At 35.4% G+C, this 13,954-nt stretch overlaps 1 protein-coding gene across 8 annotated transcripts in view; it reads right to left on the bottom strand.

The window, feature by feature from the left end:
• Positions 1-3,282: 3,282 nt before the first annotated feature.
• The window catches only part of LOC126773254 (endophilin-A), a 34,687-nt gene continuing 24,015 nt past the window's right edge, over positions 3,283-13,954 (bottom strand). For 2 of the 8 annotated variants that reach the window (XM_050494063.1, XM_050494064.1), the window contains exons 3-12: positions 13,812-13,880; positions 12,865-13,081; positions 12,372-12,505; positions 11,287-11,353; positions 11,133-11,183; positions 10,059-10,159; positions 9,713-9,816; positions 9,317-9,591; positions 6,507-6,628; positions 3,283-6,277 (exon numbers count right to left, since the gene is read on the bottom strand). In XM_050494063.1, the coding sequence (XP_050350020.1) occupies positions 6,152-6,277; positions 6,507-6,628; positions 9,317-9,591; positions 9,713-9,816; positions 10,059-10,159; positions 11,133-11,183; positions 11,287-11,353; positions 12,372-12,505; positions 12,865-13,081; positions 13,812-13,880 (1,266 nt within the window). In that variant the 3' untranslated portion in view covers positions 3,283-6,151. Of the gene's footprint in view, positions 6,278-6,506; positions 6,629-7,666; positions 7,760-9,316; positions 9,592-9,712; positions 9,817-10,058; positions 10,160-11,132; positions 11,184-11,286; positions 11,354-12,371; positions 12,506-12,864; positions 13,082-13,811; positions 13,881-13,954 lie in introns of all 8 variants that reach the window. The other 6 variants (XM_050494068.1, XM_050494069.1, XM_050494070.1 and 3 more) reach the window with 6 other exon arrangements.

Raw genomic sequence — 13,954 nt, 5'->3', positions numbered from 1 at the left:
ATGACTACGATGTCTGTCTGAGTTGAAGATTTTCATGATTAAAAATTACTTTTAATATTTAGGACAGATAGAAAAATCTACATACAAATACTTCTGTACATACAAAATCTTCTATACGTAAGAGTTAAATATGTTCGGGTATTAGGTATACCCGAACATATTTAACTCTCTGTTTATGAACTGATTTTGTTGATTATTGTTGCGTTATTTTCAGTATCTATAGCTACAAGCTGCCTCAATCAAAATTTTATTTGTATGGTATTGGACATTGTAAAATTTATTTTTAATTGAAGCAGATACTTATTCAAAAATTCGGAAGTCGATTGTTTTGTCTGAAAAAAATATTGAATTTATGTTATTTTTGTTAATAAAGTATATGAATAGGGTTATATTTTTATTACGTATCCATTAATATAGATGTGAATGTGTGATGATGTGCTTTTTTGATAATTTTATAAGCCAACTCTAAAGCAATTGCAAAGTCAAAAGATTTGTCACGTCAAGGAAAGAGTAGTCAATTAAAACAATGGATCACAAGTTTTCTCACATCAATCAATCAATCAACAGCCAATCGTTGTCCACTGCTGAACATAGGCCTCTCCCAAGGTGCGCCAAAGCTCCCTGTCCTCCGCCTTCCGCATCCAGTTGGTGCCCGCCACCTTCTTAAGGTCGTCGGTCCACCTGGCTGGAGGGCGCCCTACGCTGCGCTTGCCGATTCGCGGTCTCCACTCTAGGACTCGTCTGCTCCAACGGCCATCGGTCCTACGACATACGTGACCAGCCCACTGCCACTTCAGCCTGCTAATTTTGCAAGCTATGTCGGTGACTCCGGTTCTTTTCCGGATAATCTCATTTCTGATCTTATCCTTCAAAGATACTCCGAGCATAGCTCGCTCCATAGCACGCTGAGCGACTTTGAATTTGTGGACTAGTCCCGCAGTTAGTGTCCACGTTTCGGCACCGTATGTCATGGCAGGTAAGACGCATTGGTTGAAGACTTTCGTCTTCAAACATTGCGGTATAGACGACTTGAGGACTTGACGAAGGTTGCCAAATGCTGCCCATCCCAAGCGAATTCTTCGATCGGCTTCCTTCTCGAAGTTGTTCCTACCGATTTGTATAATCTGTCCTAGGTAGGTATATTCACTAACAACTTCGAGAGGTTTGCCCTCGACGTATATCGGTCCCGGCACGACATGCCTATTGAACATGACCTTGGTCTTGTCCAAGTTCATGCCGAGACCGACACACCGGGAAGACTCGCCTAGGCTACGCAGCATTTCGGTGAGTTGTTCCAGCGACTCTGCTATGATGACGATATCGTCGGCAAATCGAAGGTGTGAGATGTACTCGCCGTTTACATTGACTCCATACCTAGTCCAATCCAGCGTTTTGAAAACGTCTTCCAACGCGTTGGTGAACAGTTTCGGGGATATTACATCCCCCTGTCTCACCCCTCTGCGCAATTGGATCGCCTTCGTCTTACAGTCCTGGATGTGGACAGTCATTGTAGCGGCGTTGTACAGACATCTCAGTACCTCGATATATCTCCAATCGATATGACATCTCTGCAATGAGTCGAGCACTGCCCAGGTTTCGATGGAGTCGAAGGCTTTCTCGTAGTCCACAAATGCCATACACAGCGGCTGATTGTACTCTTCGGTCTTCTGCACAATCTGCCGAACAGTATGGATGTGGTCCACGGTGCTGTAGCCTGATCGAAAGCCGGCTTGCTCTGGGGGCTGGAACTCGTCAAGTCGTCTGGCGAGACGGTTCGTGACGACTCTTGAGAACAGCTTATACACGTGACTCAGGAGGGAGATTGGTCTGTAGTTTTTCAAGAGGGTTTTATCACCTTTCTTGAAAAACAGTACCACCTCACTCCCGCTCCACGTTTCCGGGGTCTTGCCATGTTGGATGACGGAATTAAAGAGGCTTGCTAGCTCTTTCAGGACCGGAGTCCCGCCTGCCTTAAGCAACTCTGTTGTGATTCCGTCATCTCCCGGAGATTTGTTGTTTTTAAGCTGTTCTAGAGCCGCCCTAATCTCTCCTTGGTCAACGACCGGGAGCTCCTCGGAGTAATGGCGCATAAGAGGGGCGCGCTGGTCATCAATACTGATTCCCATGGGTTTATCCGATCTTGAAGAGAACAACTGCCCATAAAACCTCTCTACTTCTCCGATAATCTCAGGCCTAGAGGTAACGACCCCACCATTTTCAGTTTTAAGTTTTGTCAGACGCGGCCTCCCAAACTTGCGAGCGAACACTTTCGATCCCCGATTTTGCTCAATCGCAGCCTTGATGGCACGGGTATTGGAGCGTCGGAGATCGCGTCGCGTCAGCGTTTTTATTGTTCGGTTTAAGGCCTTATCTGACAAAAACGATGGTAGTTCTCGTCGTTTTCTCATGAGCTCGAGTGTCTCAGCAGAGAGTTTTGGTGCGTTGTCTCTTCTCTGTGGCGGAAAACACTTGCGGGATGTGTTTTGCAGTATTTTGACCAGCGTGTCGGTTCTCTCATCAATGCTGCTTATGGTTTCCAACGCGGTGAATTGATTTTGAAGTTCCATTTGGAACTTTTCGGAGCCTTGAGCAGCTTGGAGCATGGTAGGTCGGAGAGTAGACCTCATCATTCTATTATATATTCATTTAAAACATTATATTATGTATATATTCTTAATAAATTGAATTATTAACTGATAGTGTAATTAATTTATTATTTACAGTAATTTAATAAAGTCAAAATGATTTATTCAATATTGAAGCATTACACTCGCTTATTGATAGTCATATTAGTCAACTACCACAGGGTTCGGAAAAGAAACGCCCAGCCCTGAGAAGAACCGGCGAAAGAAACTCAACGTGTTTTTTTTTACATGTGTCATGTTTCCTTTACAAAAAAGTAGAGAGAAATAACCATGCGAAAACATTTAATTCAATACTGGAATTCATAAAAAAGTAAATTACTACATATTATAAAACATTGTCTGTCTGATCGCGATAAACTCGAAAAGCTACTGAACGGATTTCATACGTTTTTCACCAATGGAAGTTGTAATTCATCAGGAAGTTTTGGGTGTATAATTAATTAAGGTTCTGTTTAATATGATGATGGTTGTTGATTTGAAAAAAAATCATGTTGACTGAAGCTTTACTGACGTGCGCCCCGTAAACCAATGACTATATTATGTATTACGATACAAACTTTTTATAAAGACCCTTATTCAACCTCGGCGAAATCGGTACGGGTAGCTAGTAATATACAAGTATAAATGAAACGCAATGTAATTGTAACATTTTATTTAGGAGGCGAAACGAGCAATAAGTTCAGGAGAAATACAAATGAATGTCACACATTAAAATTGTCAATTTATCTATGAAATTACAGTAGGTATTATATGTATTAAAATTACAGTAACATGAACAAGAATACATTTACCTGATAATTACATCACACCAAATTACTCGCGCCAACACTTAAATACTTTGAAGCGGGTGCCGTTTTCATGAAATATTAATATTTTTTTCTACTTTTACATTAATTAAATATTATTAATATTTAATGCATATAATATTTAATAAATAAAATAACAATTTCATTATTAAAGTAGCGGAACTAGCAGACTAAGACAGGCCAGGCCGTAATAATAAGTATTTCAATATAAAAAAGTATTTAACAAATAAAAATAAATTAAACTGGTAATAAAATGCATACTATTATATTTTTGATACTATGTTTGATATAAAATGCAGAATGTTAATACAATATCATATCCTATTTTTTATAGATATGAAAACTATATTTTTTTTTATTTCGTTGGATTACCGGCAATATGTTACTTTCTGGTAACACTAATAAACAAAAGTGAAGGTGAGACGGCCTAAGTCCTTATCCCGAATCCGCCGCCGCGTTGCAGTAATATGTGACCACCGCTTACTGGCTCCAACGAATTTCCCCGTATAAAAAGCAACGCTCGATAAATATATGTGTAGCTATAATACATATTGTAACGATTTCACAATTTTACATTTCAACCATTTCAATTATTTTAGTCTTATTATAATATAAACAAATTGTAACGTTTAATAGATTAGCCAATATAAGAAGGACGAAGTTCGACTTCCTGAGCAGAGATCGTACATTCAAGAATATATATATATATATATATATATATATATATATATATATATATATATGTATATTCTATATATAAACCTCGCTACGACGTTTCCGTGCACCGCGAAATATACATAAAAACATCACACCCTCGTAACATTGATGAATTTATTTGCTCAAAATACTTACATTTAAAGAGACACTTGAAGATAGAACAATAATTTATTTATGAACTTACATACAACTAACGTTAGATACTAGGTATTGTCTTTTGTATGTCTGAAGAGTTATACATCGGGGTCCGTATCATTAAACGACTCTAATGGCATTATTAGAAAAATACATTACAATATTACTGCAACACCGATATAAGATAAAGTGAAATATGTTTTTTTTTAACGTCCAAAATGCATGCATTTATTATGGAATACATTAAACGACACTATTTAGTAGAGGCCACATATAATATCTACTTGGAAATAATTAAATTAATACAATTGCAGTTTTAAAATTATTTAAAATAATAAAAAAAAATTATGCTAGATATACTAAAAATAACTATACTGAATATAAACGTAAAAATGCGATAAGGGACGCTGCACCAATTACAATGACATCTATATTTATCACAATAACTTTATAATATATTGGTATAATTATAATTTTTGCCAATAATACATCGAACATCAAAATGCCACAAATATCTGGCAAGATTCAACAACTCTTACGACTCCCACACCGTCTTGTGTATAACATACCTTACATTGTATACGTTTCTCCATTTAGATAAATTATTACCCGCAGTTATAACTATAAAATCTAATCTCATAATAATTATCTAGTTTACGTGAAGTCACTATTAAATAATTATCTGTCTTGGAAGGTAGGAACGAGATGCAAATAATGATAAAAAATGTCAACATCAAAGAAAATTAATTTATACAATTTCATTTCACCGAGATTTTTTTAAACTGTTTATAATGCTTAATTAATGCTGGTAACGTTCGTTTTCCATATGAAAGCCGTCCATTTATAAAATGAAGACATGGAACGAACATTTTAAAATATAGCTTAGTCAAAAAAATATGTACCAATAACTAATGATTGCGATTCTTAAAGAAAAAGTAAAAAAAAAAAACAAAATCAATTAATTGAATAGGCTCAATGAGGCAATATTATTCGCCAAAAAAAAATAACGTTCCTTTTCAAGATTACACGTTTTATTCGTTTGAATTCATTTTGTTTCTAATAAAAATATTTGTTCCGTAGAAAATAGGTCACAAAAAGTACCAAAGAAATGGAAGACCTGATTAAAACATAAAATTAAGAAACGATGCTGGTAATATTATATTTTATGTTATATTTGTAAAGGGGTAAAATATTTCATAACTACAACATTGAGCTTTTGACACAGTTACTGATTCGAATAAAGTCATCTATATGTAATACTGCGACATTGTGTAACAATATTTGATTACTTGGAACATAATGGTGTCCAACCACACACGTTAATTATTGCCATTTTATCATAGGTTGCACATGCAAATCTTAACATAATACGTCTTAAGAAAAAAAATATATAAATTACTCTTTGGTATAATATCGCACCATAGATGCAATAGAGTATAGACGCATTTCAAGGACATTTTAGGCCTTATTTTTATTTATACAATAAATTTGTTTTAATTAAAAAAAAAACAATTTTATTATTAATGCATATATCATTATTTGTTATTGTGTGAGGTCGTACTTAATTATTTAAAACTGCCAGATCTGACAAGCTACTTTATCATGGAAATAAACTTAATAATAATTAAAAATATAATAATTGTTCTGAATGATATAATGTAGAAAAAAATATAAAAATAAGTTTTTAACATAATATAACATTTGAACCATCTGAATAGCCAATATGATTGTTTCATTCGTATGTATACATAAACAACTTATATAAATAACACATGGTTATGAACGAGGAGTACTTTATCAGAGCTGGCAAGTTTCAATTTTAAATCAAGAGTATTGCCATTAGAGTGTTTACATATTTGGGAGGGGTACGGTGACCTGCACGTAGCTGATTGGGAAGTAGCCCGTCTTGCCGTTGACGGAGCCCTCGAACCAGTTATCGTCAACTTTGTTGATCAGTGTGATCACATCGTTTTCCTGAAGAATGAGATTTAAACACTGAACAAAATCTATATAAAATTATATGTAGGTACTTTTGTACCTAAATTACTCAAGAAAATGAGTACATTCTAATTATAAGCTAAATGTTTATCAAATTTAAAAAGAAGGTTAAAATATTTATTTTAATAACAAATATGGTGTAAAAAAGATAATATTTAATGACAAAAATAAATAAAAATTAAAGGTTTGATGATATAAATATTACCTTGAATCCAAGCTCGCCTTGGTTTTCTGGCTCAAAGTCGTAGAGCGCTGTGCAGCAAGGACCTTTAGTGGGAGCGACCGGCGTCCTCGCGGGAGACTTCACCGGCGAAGGCAGCGGCGATGCTATATTATCGAGTTAGTGTTATGAACATTGTCAACAATATGTTTGGTTATTTCTAGTGTTCTCGTATTACAAGATGTATCTCAACTCGTGTTCGAGAAGATACCATCGTAATCACAATCTATTTATTACGTGATACAAATTAATATAATGGTTAAACACTAAATTGTAAAACCAATTATTGAAAAATTATTTTAATAAGTAAGTTTAAGTTTAAATTTTAATTTAAAATATTAACAAACAAAAGTCGTTTTTTTTTAATATCAGTAAATATTTAGAATCTTAAAAACAACCGTATTAAACCAACTGCGTTTGATGATAAAGCCGCACAAACATATCCTTAAAGCATAGCTCAAACATTCTACAGACAAAATAATACTTTAATGGTTAAATATGTGAATTGTAAAATTTCGTTACAAATCATTATTTTATTTGTATGATATGGATGAAACGATGATTCTATGCCATGATGAAGCTTGAGTTAAACATCGCGACATGCTAATATTTAACATACAACTAGAAAATATTGGACCGTACAAACATGCCTATGATGAAAAAAAAATACGGTTATAAAAAAAACAGTAAAAAATTAACACTAGATAACTTCTAAATAGATTCGAATAGAAGTGTATAGTTAATATTAATTAATGAATATTTCACGTTTATAAGTGTTTTTATATACATTACAATATTTCACCCGATCTATTTTAGCACACGTTCAAAACACTTTTAAAAATGTAAAAAGCCTACATTACTGATTTTGAATGAAAAGTAAATTATTATTGTCTCGTTTCCTTAAGTAGTGAAGTAATTATACTATTCTATAACTATTTACAACATTATTGTCATTCTATCGCAGCGCTAACATTTAATGTTGTGAGTGAAGCCTACTTCATTACTACTGTAAGCTAACGGGAACAGAGGTCCCAGTATGGATCCCTGTGTGAAATCAGAATGTTCGACAATGTTAGCGAGCGTATAACTAACGTTTGTGAAAGTGTAGTGTGTCAGCGTGTGGTGGGCGGTGAGTGTGGTGTTACCGTTGTTCGAGCGCTGCGCGTTGGCGCCGGCGGGGAACAGCTCGAGGTTGCCGGGCGGCTTGTGCTCCGGGGAGCCCACGCGCGAGCCTCCTTCTCCGCGACGCAAACGAATAAATACCCAGCCTCAATTCACCTTTTATATTACTGACACATTCTAACCCTTGACTTAGCTCCGAAGTTCGTGTTGGTGAATATTTCTTCGACTATACTGTTTAGTGATGATATTTTTTAAAGAATTCTGTATATGTTTCGCACTTTAATAATATATTATAATTCGAATAATTATCGAATAGTTTTGGACGTTCAAATGTGTATATAATATACATAACAATGTGTGAGAAATTGTTGGTCCCAATTAACTACACACACATTTATTTTGAAAGGAAGAAAGACAACACCGAACTGTCTACTCTTTAAAAGGGTAACGGAAGAAAAGTTATAAATAAAGGTACCAAATATAAATTACGACATTGACAATGTGTAATTGTTAAATAAAATATAGTAAAAACATATGCAAAGTTTATATTAATACTTCCTTGCATATATTTTTAAATATTAAAATCTTAGATCTATGGAAAAAACTTGGATTTGGGAGAGGATAGGAATAATGGGAGGGTTGACAATTTCATCCATTCTGAAAAAAATAAAAGCGTTATGGTATCTTTTTAGATTCGACCACCCCGTCATTCTGTACAGTCAACAAAACTAGCACCGTCTAAGGTTAAAACTTGCCTATTTGACGCACAATACCATACCTGAATTAGTAACGCTGTCTTCAAATATAATCAGTCACTCATAAGAAGCAAAAATAAACAGCGAAAACGTAATAAACTTGAACAGGTGTTAGACAACTAAGAGAAAAATGTATGTATATAGTGTTAAATTGTATTGTAAATTATGTATGAAAATATGCCGATAAAATCTACTACTTGTCTGTATCTCAATTAAATCACCGAGTAAAAATCACAAACACATTGAGTCCAATTCCCTTAAGCAGGTCCTACTTGATCTGAGTATTCTTTGAATAATATTATACAAGTGTACTTGACAAATTTACGATTAAATTGAAATGTGAGTTTGTTCTTCAAAACATTGATTGCACTAAAGAGTTAGTATGAATTATTTTCATTAAACGTTTCGAGTGTAAACAATATTTTTATAAAAGCATTTTGTAATATTAGTATGTTACATCCTCCTTCGGACCTCGTGACGCAAACCCGCAGTGCATCGTGCAGTGCCGTGAATATATGTATGGAAACCAAATGAAAAATATATTGGCCAAGGATTACTTTCATTCGTTTGTCGTTTACTTTCGGGGTTTATATTGAATTTTTTATTGCTTATTAATTAATATCAAACCAATGTTTCAAAGCACCAGTTGTTAAAAATAGTTAATTTACAAGTATATTATAGATATTAATTGTAAACCTATTTGCTGGTTCTGAATGACAAATCTACCAAAAACAACCAAGAATGAAACACAGCAGTAACTTTTACACAAATTCATCCACTCCACATGTTAGTATTGTATCAAAAAATATATTATTTCTTCGCAAAATCCTCCACCACCCTAAGCTACCAAACGTAATCCAAAACCAATAACGAACGGAACATAACCAAAACAAAACCCGCAAATTAAATAGAATTCACCTGTCCACGGGTCTCTTCCATTCTGTAACCTCGGTGCCGGGTGTGGTTTGAAACCGGGAGCGATGGGAGTTTTTCTGGGAACTTCCCAGGCGCGGAGGGGGTCAGTGGTGGGAATATCGCCCAGGGAGGAGGTGGTGGGGAGGCGCGCGCGGGAGAGGCTCTGTGCGGAGCCGTACCGCCTACCATGGTTGAAGTCGTGGATGCCCTCGATTTGGAGATCGGCGAGAGTTTTGGGTACGAACTCGAGCTTGGGGCGGTTAACGGCTTCTTCTTTCCTGTTGGAATTCAAAAGTATTAAACTTGGGGTATTTAATTTATAACGAATATTCGATTATCATTTTTATTACAGTTTTTCATTGTTTTAAATTTTTAATAACTTATATGTATGAGTCTTACTTCTCCATTAGTGCGGAGACCAATCCCTTGAGAATCTCCGTGCATTGCTGATGGTACTCCAGCAGGCCCTCCGCGAAGAAAGAGACTTGTGCCACTTGCTCCACCTATATATTTGTGTTATTGCATTTTCCTCATCGTTAATCATGCTTACATAATCTCTATTACAACTGTTACGTCATCTAATGGTATATATTAAGAAGCTACGATATAAGCTGCCATTTTTACAGTAACTAAAATTTATGTACATTTTTGAGTCGATATTTTTAAATTATTTTAAACAAACATAGTATATCATGCTAAAGATATAGACTGAAATAAAAGATAGATGTTGTGAAAGGTCACTTACATCATTATCAAGGAGATTAAACATTCCAATCTGAGCCAAGGTCAACGATTCAGCAAACTTCTCCTCCGCCTGTCTGATCTCATCGTCTGGAATGTGAGCGCCTGATGTATGCACGTTACATAGCGATACCTCATAATAAAACACACCACCGGCGCACAATAATAATAATAATAAAATAAAAAAACAAATAAAAAAAAATACAGACCAAACGTAGGATATAAAGTAAGATGAATTTATGCGATGTAAGGAAGCGTTGCGTGGACGTCGCAGAAGTGACAGGAGATCATGTAAGAAACGAGCTTATATTATAAAAAAAAATACGGATTATAATAAACGACAAAACACAGACTAGCGGTACAAAACTCTCTAGCGCTTATATTCATATAACAACATATAATATGCATGTTTTATTTATTTATTTTATTAATCCTTTATTGCACACACTTTACAAACATTTAGTAACATACAATAGCAAGTTGAACATATATGCAAAGGCGGCCTTATCACTTATGGTGATCTCTTCCAGGCAACCTCTGTAAAGAGAAATGTTATTGTGTTTTTTAGCCAGGATCAATAATCGGGTTGGGTAAATGTTTTTAATATTAATTATCGTATCAATTACTAAAAACATAATTTGCGTGTATTAAGAACGCGTGAATCTTAAGCGATGATCGTGGGTTCAAACCCGGGCAAGCACCACTGAATTTTCATGTGCTTAATTTGTGATTATAATTCATCTCGTGCTTTACGGTGAAGGAAAACATCGTGAGGAAACCTGCATGTGTCTAATTTCACTGAAGTTCTGCTATATGTGAATTCTACCAACCCGCATTGGAGCAGCGTGGTGGAATAAGCTCCAAACCTTCTCCTCAAAAAGAGGAGAGGAGGCCTTTAGCCCAGCAGTGGGACATTCACAGGCTGTTACGGTGTTACGGTTACGGCGTGTATTATAATATAATGGTCATAATTTTACTACTGTTTGTGTGATTTTAGCCTTATCTTTTTATTAATGGTTTGATTGTGATGAATTAAGTGCTATGTTTAGCTTTATCCTAAATTCCACTCTAAACATACCGTGTCTTGGAGAACCATGGCTTGGACTCATGTAAGGGCCTTTAAGGATGCCTTAATATTTTCAAATAAAATTAACAAAACAAAATCAAAGTAAAACATAATCAATTGTTTAAATAATTACAGAGATTAAGGGATAATAAATTGACTTAATCACCTTTAGCTTGTCTACGTCGCTTGCAGTCGAAGTCCAGCCTACGTCCCTGTAATTTCTTTCGGTGATGCTGAAAATGTATTCAATACATTATATTATTACTAGTAAGATTAGCTTATAGATAATCTTAATACTTTATTAGAAATACTATAACAGCGCTGCCATGTTTATTAGGTATCATTGTTAGATCTATTAAACTATGGACACTTCTAAATATCTAAATAATGTCCTCCAAACCGATTTCGGCCACGGCGACCAATCTCGAGAGAGATTAGCCAACTACGCAGGACATATTATAGTGCACAAGTGTTTGCGCAAACACAGGTGCACTCTCTCTTCCCTCACTCTCATAATCCGATGGGACGGCAATCCGACACGACCGGAAAGAGTTCAGGCGTAGGACCAACGGCTTTACGTGCTTTCCGAGGCACGGGAGTTTACACACTTCCAACTTCCAAACTCCGGGCTGATACTGAGAATTTTCTGACAGAAAAACCCAATAACTTTTTATAAGCCTGACTTCGGAATTGAACCCAGGACCTCCGGGTCTGCAGCCTTACATCAAGCCACTAGACCAACGAGGCAGTCATATTAACATTAGCATGTCGATGACGCAAAGCCATGAGTTTAACTCTCACGATAAACCAGTGCAACGCGCCTAAAAAAGTTTTTACTACAAGAACTTAAAATATAAGCGATATATCCGTTCATAGTTGTATAAATCAATTTCTAATAATCCCGAAACCTAACAAATCATTAAATAAATACGTTTTGTGTGCGGCCCGCGACACCATTACTGACACGTGTCTGTGGCCCCTATAAAAAAAGGTGAAAAATTTTTTATTGGCCCGACCTGGGAATTAAACCCAGAACCTCCGGGTCTGCGGCCTTACATCGAGCCACTAGACCAACGAGGCAGTCTAAATATCTATTAACTCTTCATTCTGAAAATTCTATAGAAATTATTCAGATTTACAATTATGATTTAACACTTCGTGTATTGTTTGGCATAATTTAAGATGAGATGATACCTTTGTTGTTATTTTATTTATTTATTTAATATTTTGTTATTATTAAAGTTTTCTAACCATAACTTCTTTGAGATCTTTGGTTTGCAAATGGTGAAGTGGCTCGAGGAAGCTTTGCTTGATGTTGTCGTCCAGCGAGTATTTAACATCGGCCATTTGCTTCAGTGCCTCCCCCATCTCGATCAAACATTGTGCTGTACAAAAGTTAGAAGAACATTATAATTATTTGTTTGTACATCTAGATTCTAGAACCTTCTGTTACCCCAGGCGATATTCAGTGTATTTATGTATTTTATTTGTGCGATATTTACTTCAAAGGCGGCTAATGCAACCGCATATATTTAAGTGTTATTAGAATACTCCTGATTTGTTAGAAAATATGAATATAGTCGCGTGTTATAGGCTTTTAACTTAAATCACTATTACAATTTGACAAATCTTTCATATCATTAACAAATTTATTATTTATAACTTTCAATAAGTTTTATTAAGTTTTTTTTTTTAATTGATGTTAACAATTGTCAGTGAATTCGGAAATAGATATTAAACACACCGAACACAGAATCTTCTCCAAGCTTCTTCCCATAGAGCAGCATGCAATCACCGAGCACGCCTTCAGGTTGCGGATAAGTGTTACTTTTAGCTTGACCGCTTAATTTACTGATACCCTTCACAGCCGCCATTTTCGCTCGTGCAGTTGGATTCGGTTGCAGGAATTCTTTTGTTTTCGTTTGTAGCTCTTCAACCAGCTCACACGTGACATCTGTTTTCTGATGACATGATAGACAGTTTTATATTTGGGATAGCACATAGTGATAAACTTATGTCTTAAGGTGTCGAGTGTTATTATATGGTATCCGTTTGGCACGGTAAGAAAATATATAAGAATAGCGGCTGTATGTGTCAACCGCAATGCGGACAACGCTGAGATTCCAGACGCCTATTCAATTACATGCGATAAAGGGATAATGCATCATAAATCTACTTCAATAACATCAATCAAGGTAATCATTGTCATATTAAATTTATTTCCTCAATAATCGTCTATTTCATTAAGTTCGCATGAATTAAAGGTCATTGATTCATAATAATATATGTATATTAAGAAAAAAAAACATTATATTTCTGGACAAATTTTTTTTATAGAATAGGAAGGCGGACGAGCATATGGGCCACCTGATGGGAAGTGGTCACCAAACGCCCTTAGACATTGGCATTGTAAGAAATGTCAACCATCGCTTATACAGCCAATGCGCCACCAACCTTGGGAACTAAGATTTTATGTCCCTTGTGCCTGTAATTACACTGGCTCACTCACCCTTCAAACCGGAACACAACAATAACAAGTACTGCTGTTTTGCGGTAGAATATCTGATGAGTGGGTGGTACCTACCCAGACGAGCTTGCACAAAGCTCTACCACCAGTATGATGGTTTCAAGGACAACAACAGCTAGATTTAACAATTTCATTTATTGTATATAACTTTTTTAATTACTTACTCTTTCCATCTCCACGAAATCCAGATCAAGTTTTGTGCCCTCGGCACCGCCCATTTTTTCTGTAACATACTGAAAAAAAAAGTTAAATTATAACATTTGTAACTCATTAAAAATAGGTTATCTTACTTTATTAATAAAAATTT

Source organism: Nymphalis io, chromosome 14 (assembly GCF_905147045.1).
Source record: "Nymphalis io chromosome 14, ilAglIoxx1.1, whole genome shotgun sequence".
In the NCBI taxonomy this organism is placed as follows: domain Eukaryota; kingdom Metazoa; phylum Arthropoda; class Insecta; order Lepidoptera; family Nymphalidae; genus Nymphalis; species Nymphalis io.
Note: the sequence above shows the minus strand (reverse complement) of the source record. Positions and strands in the feature narration are given on the sequence as shown.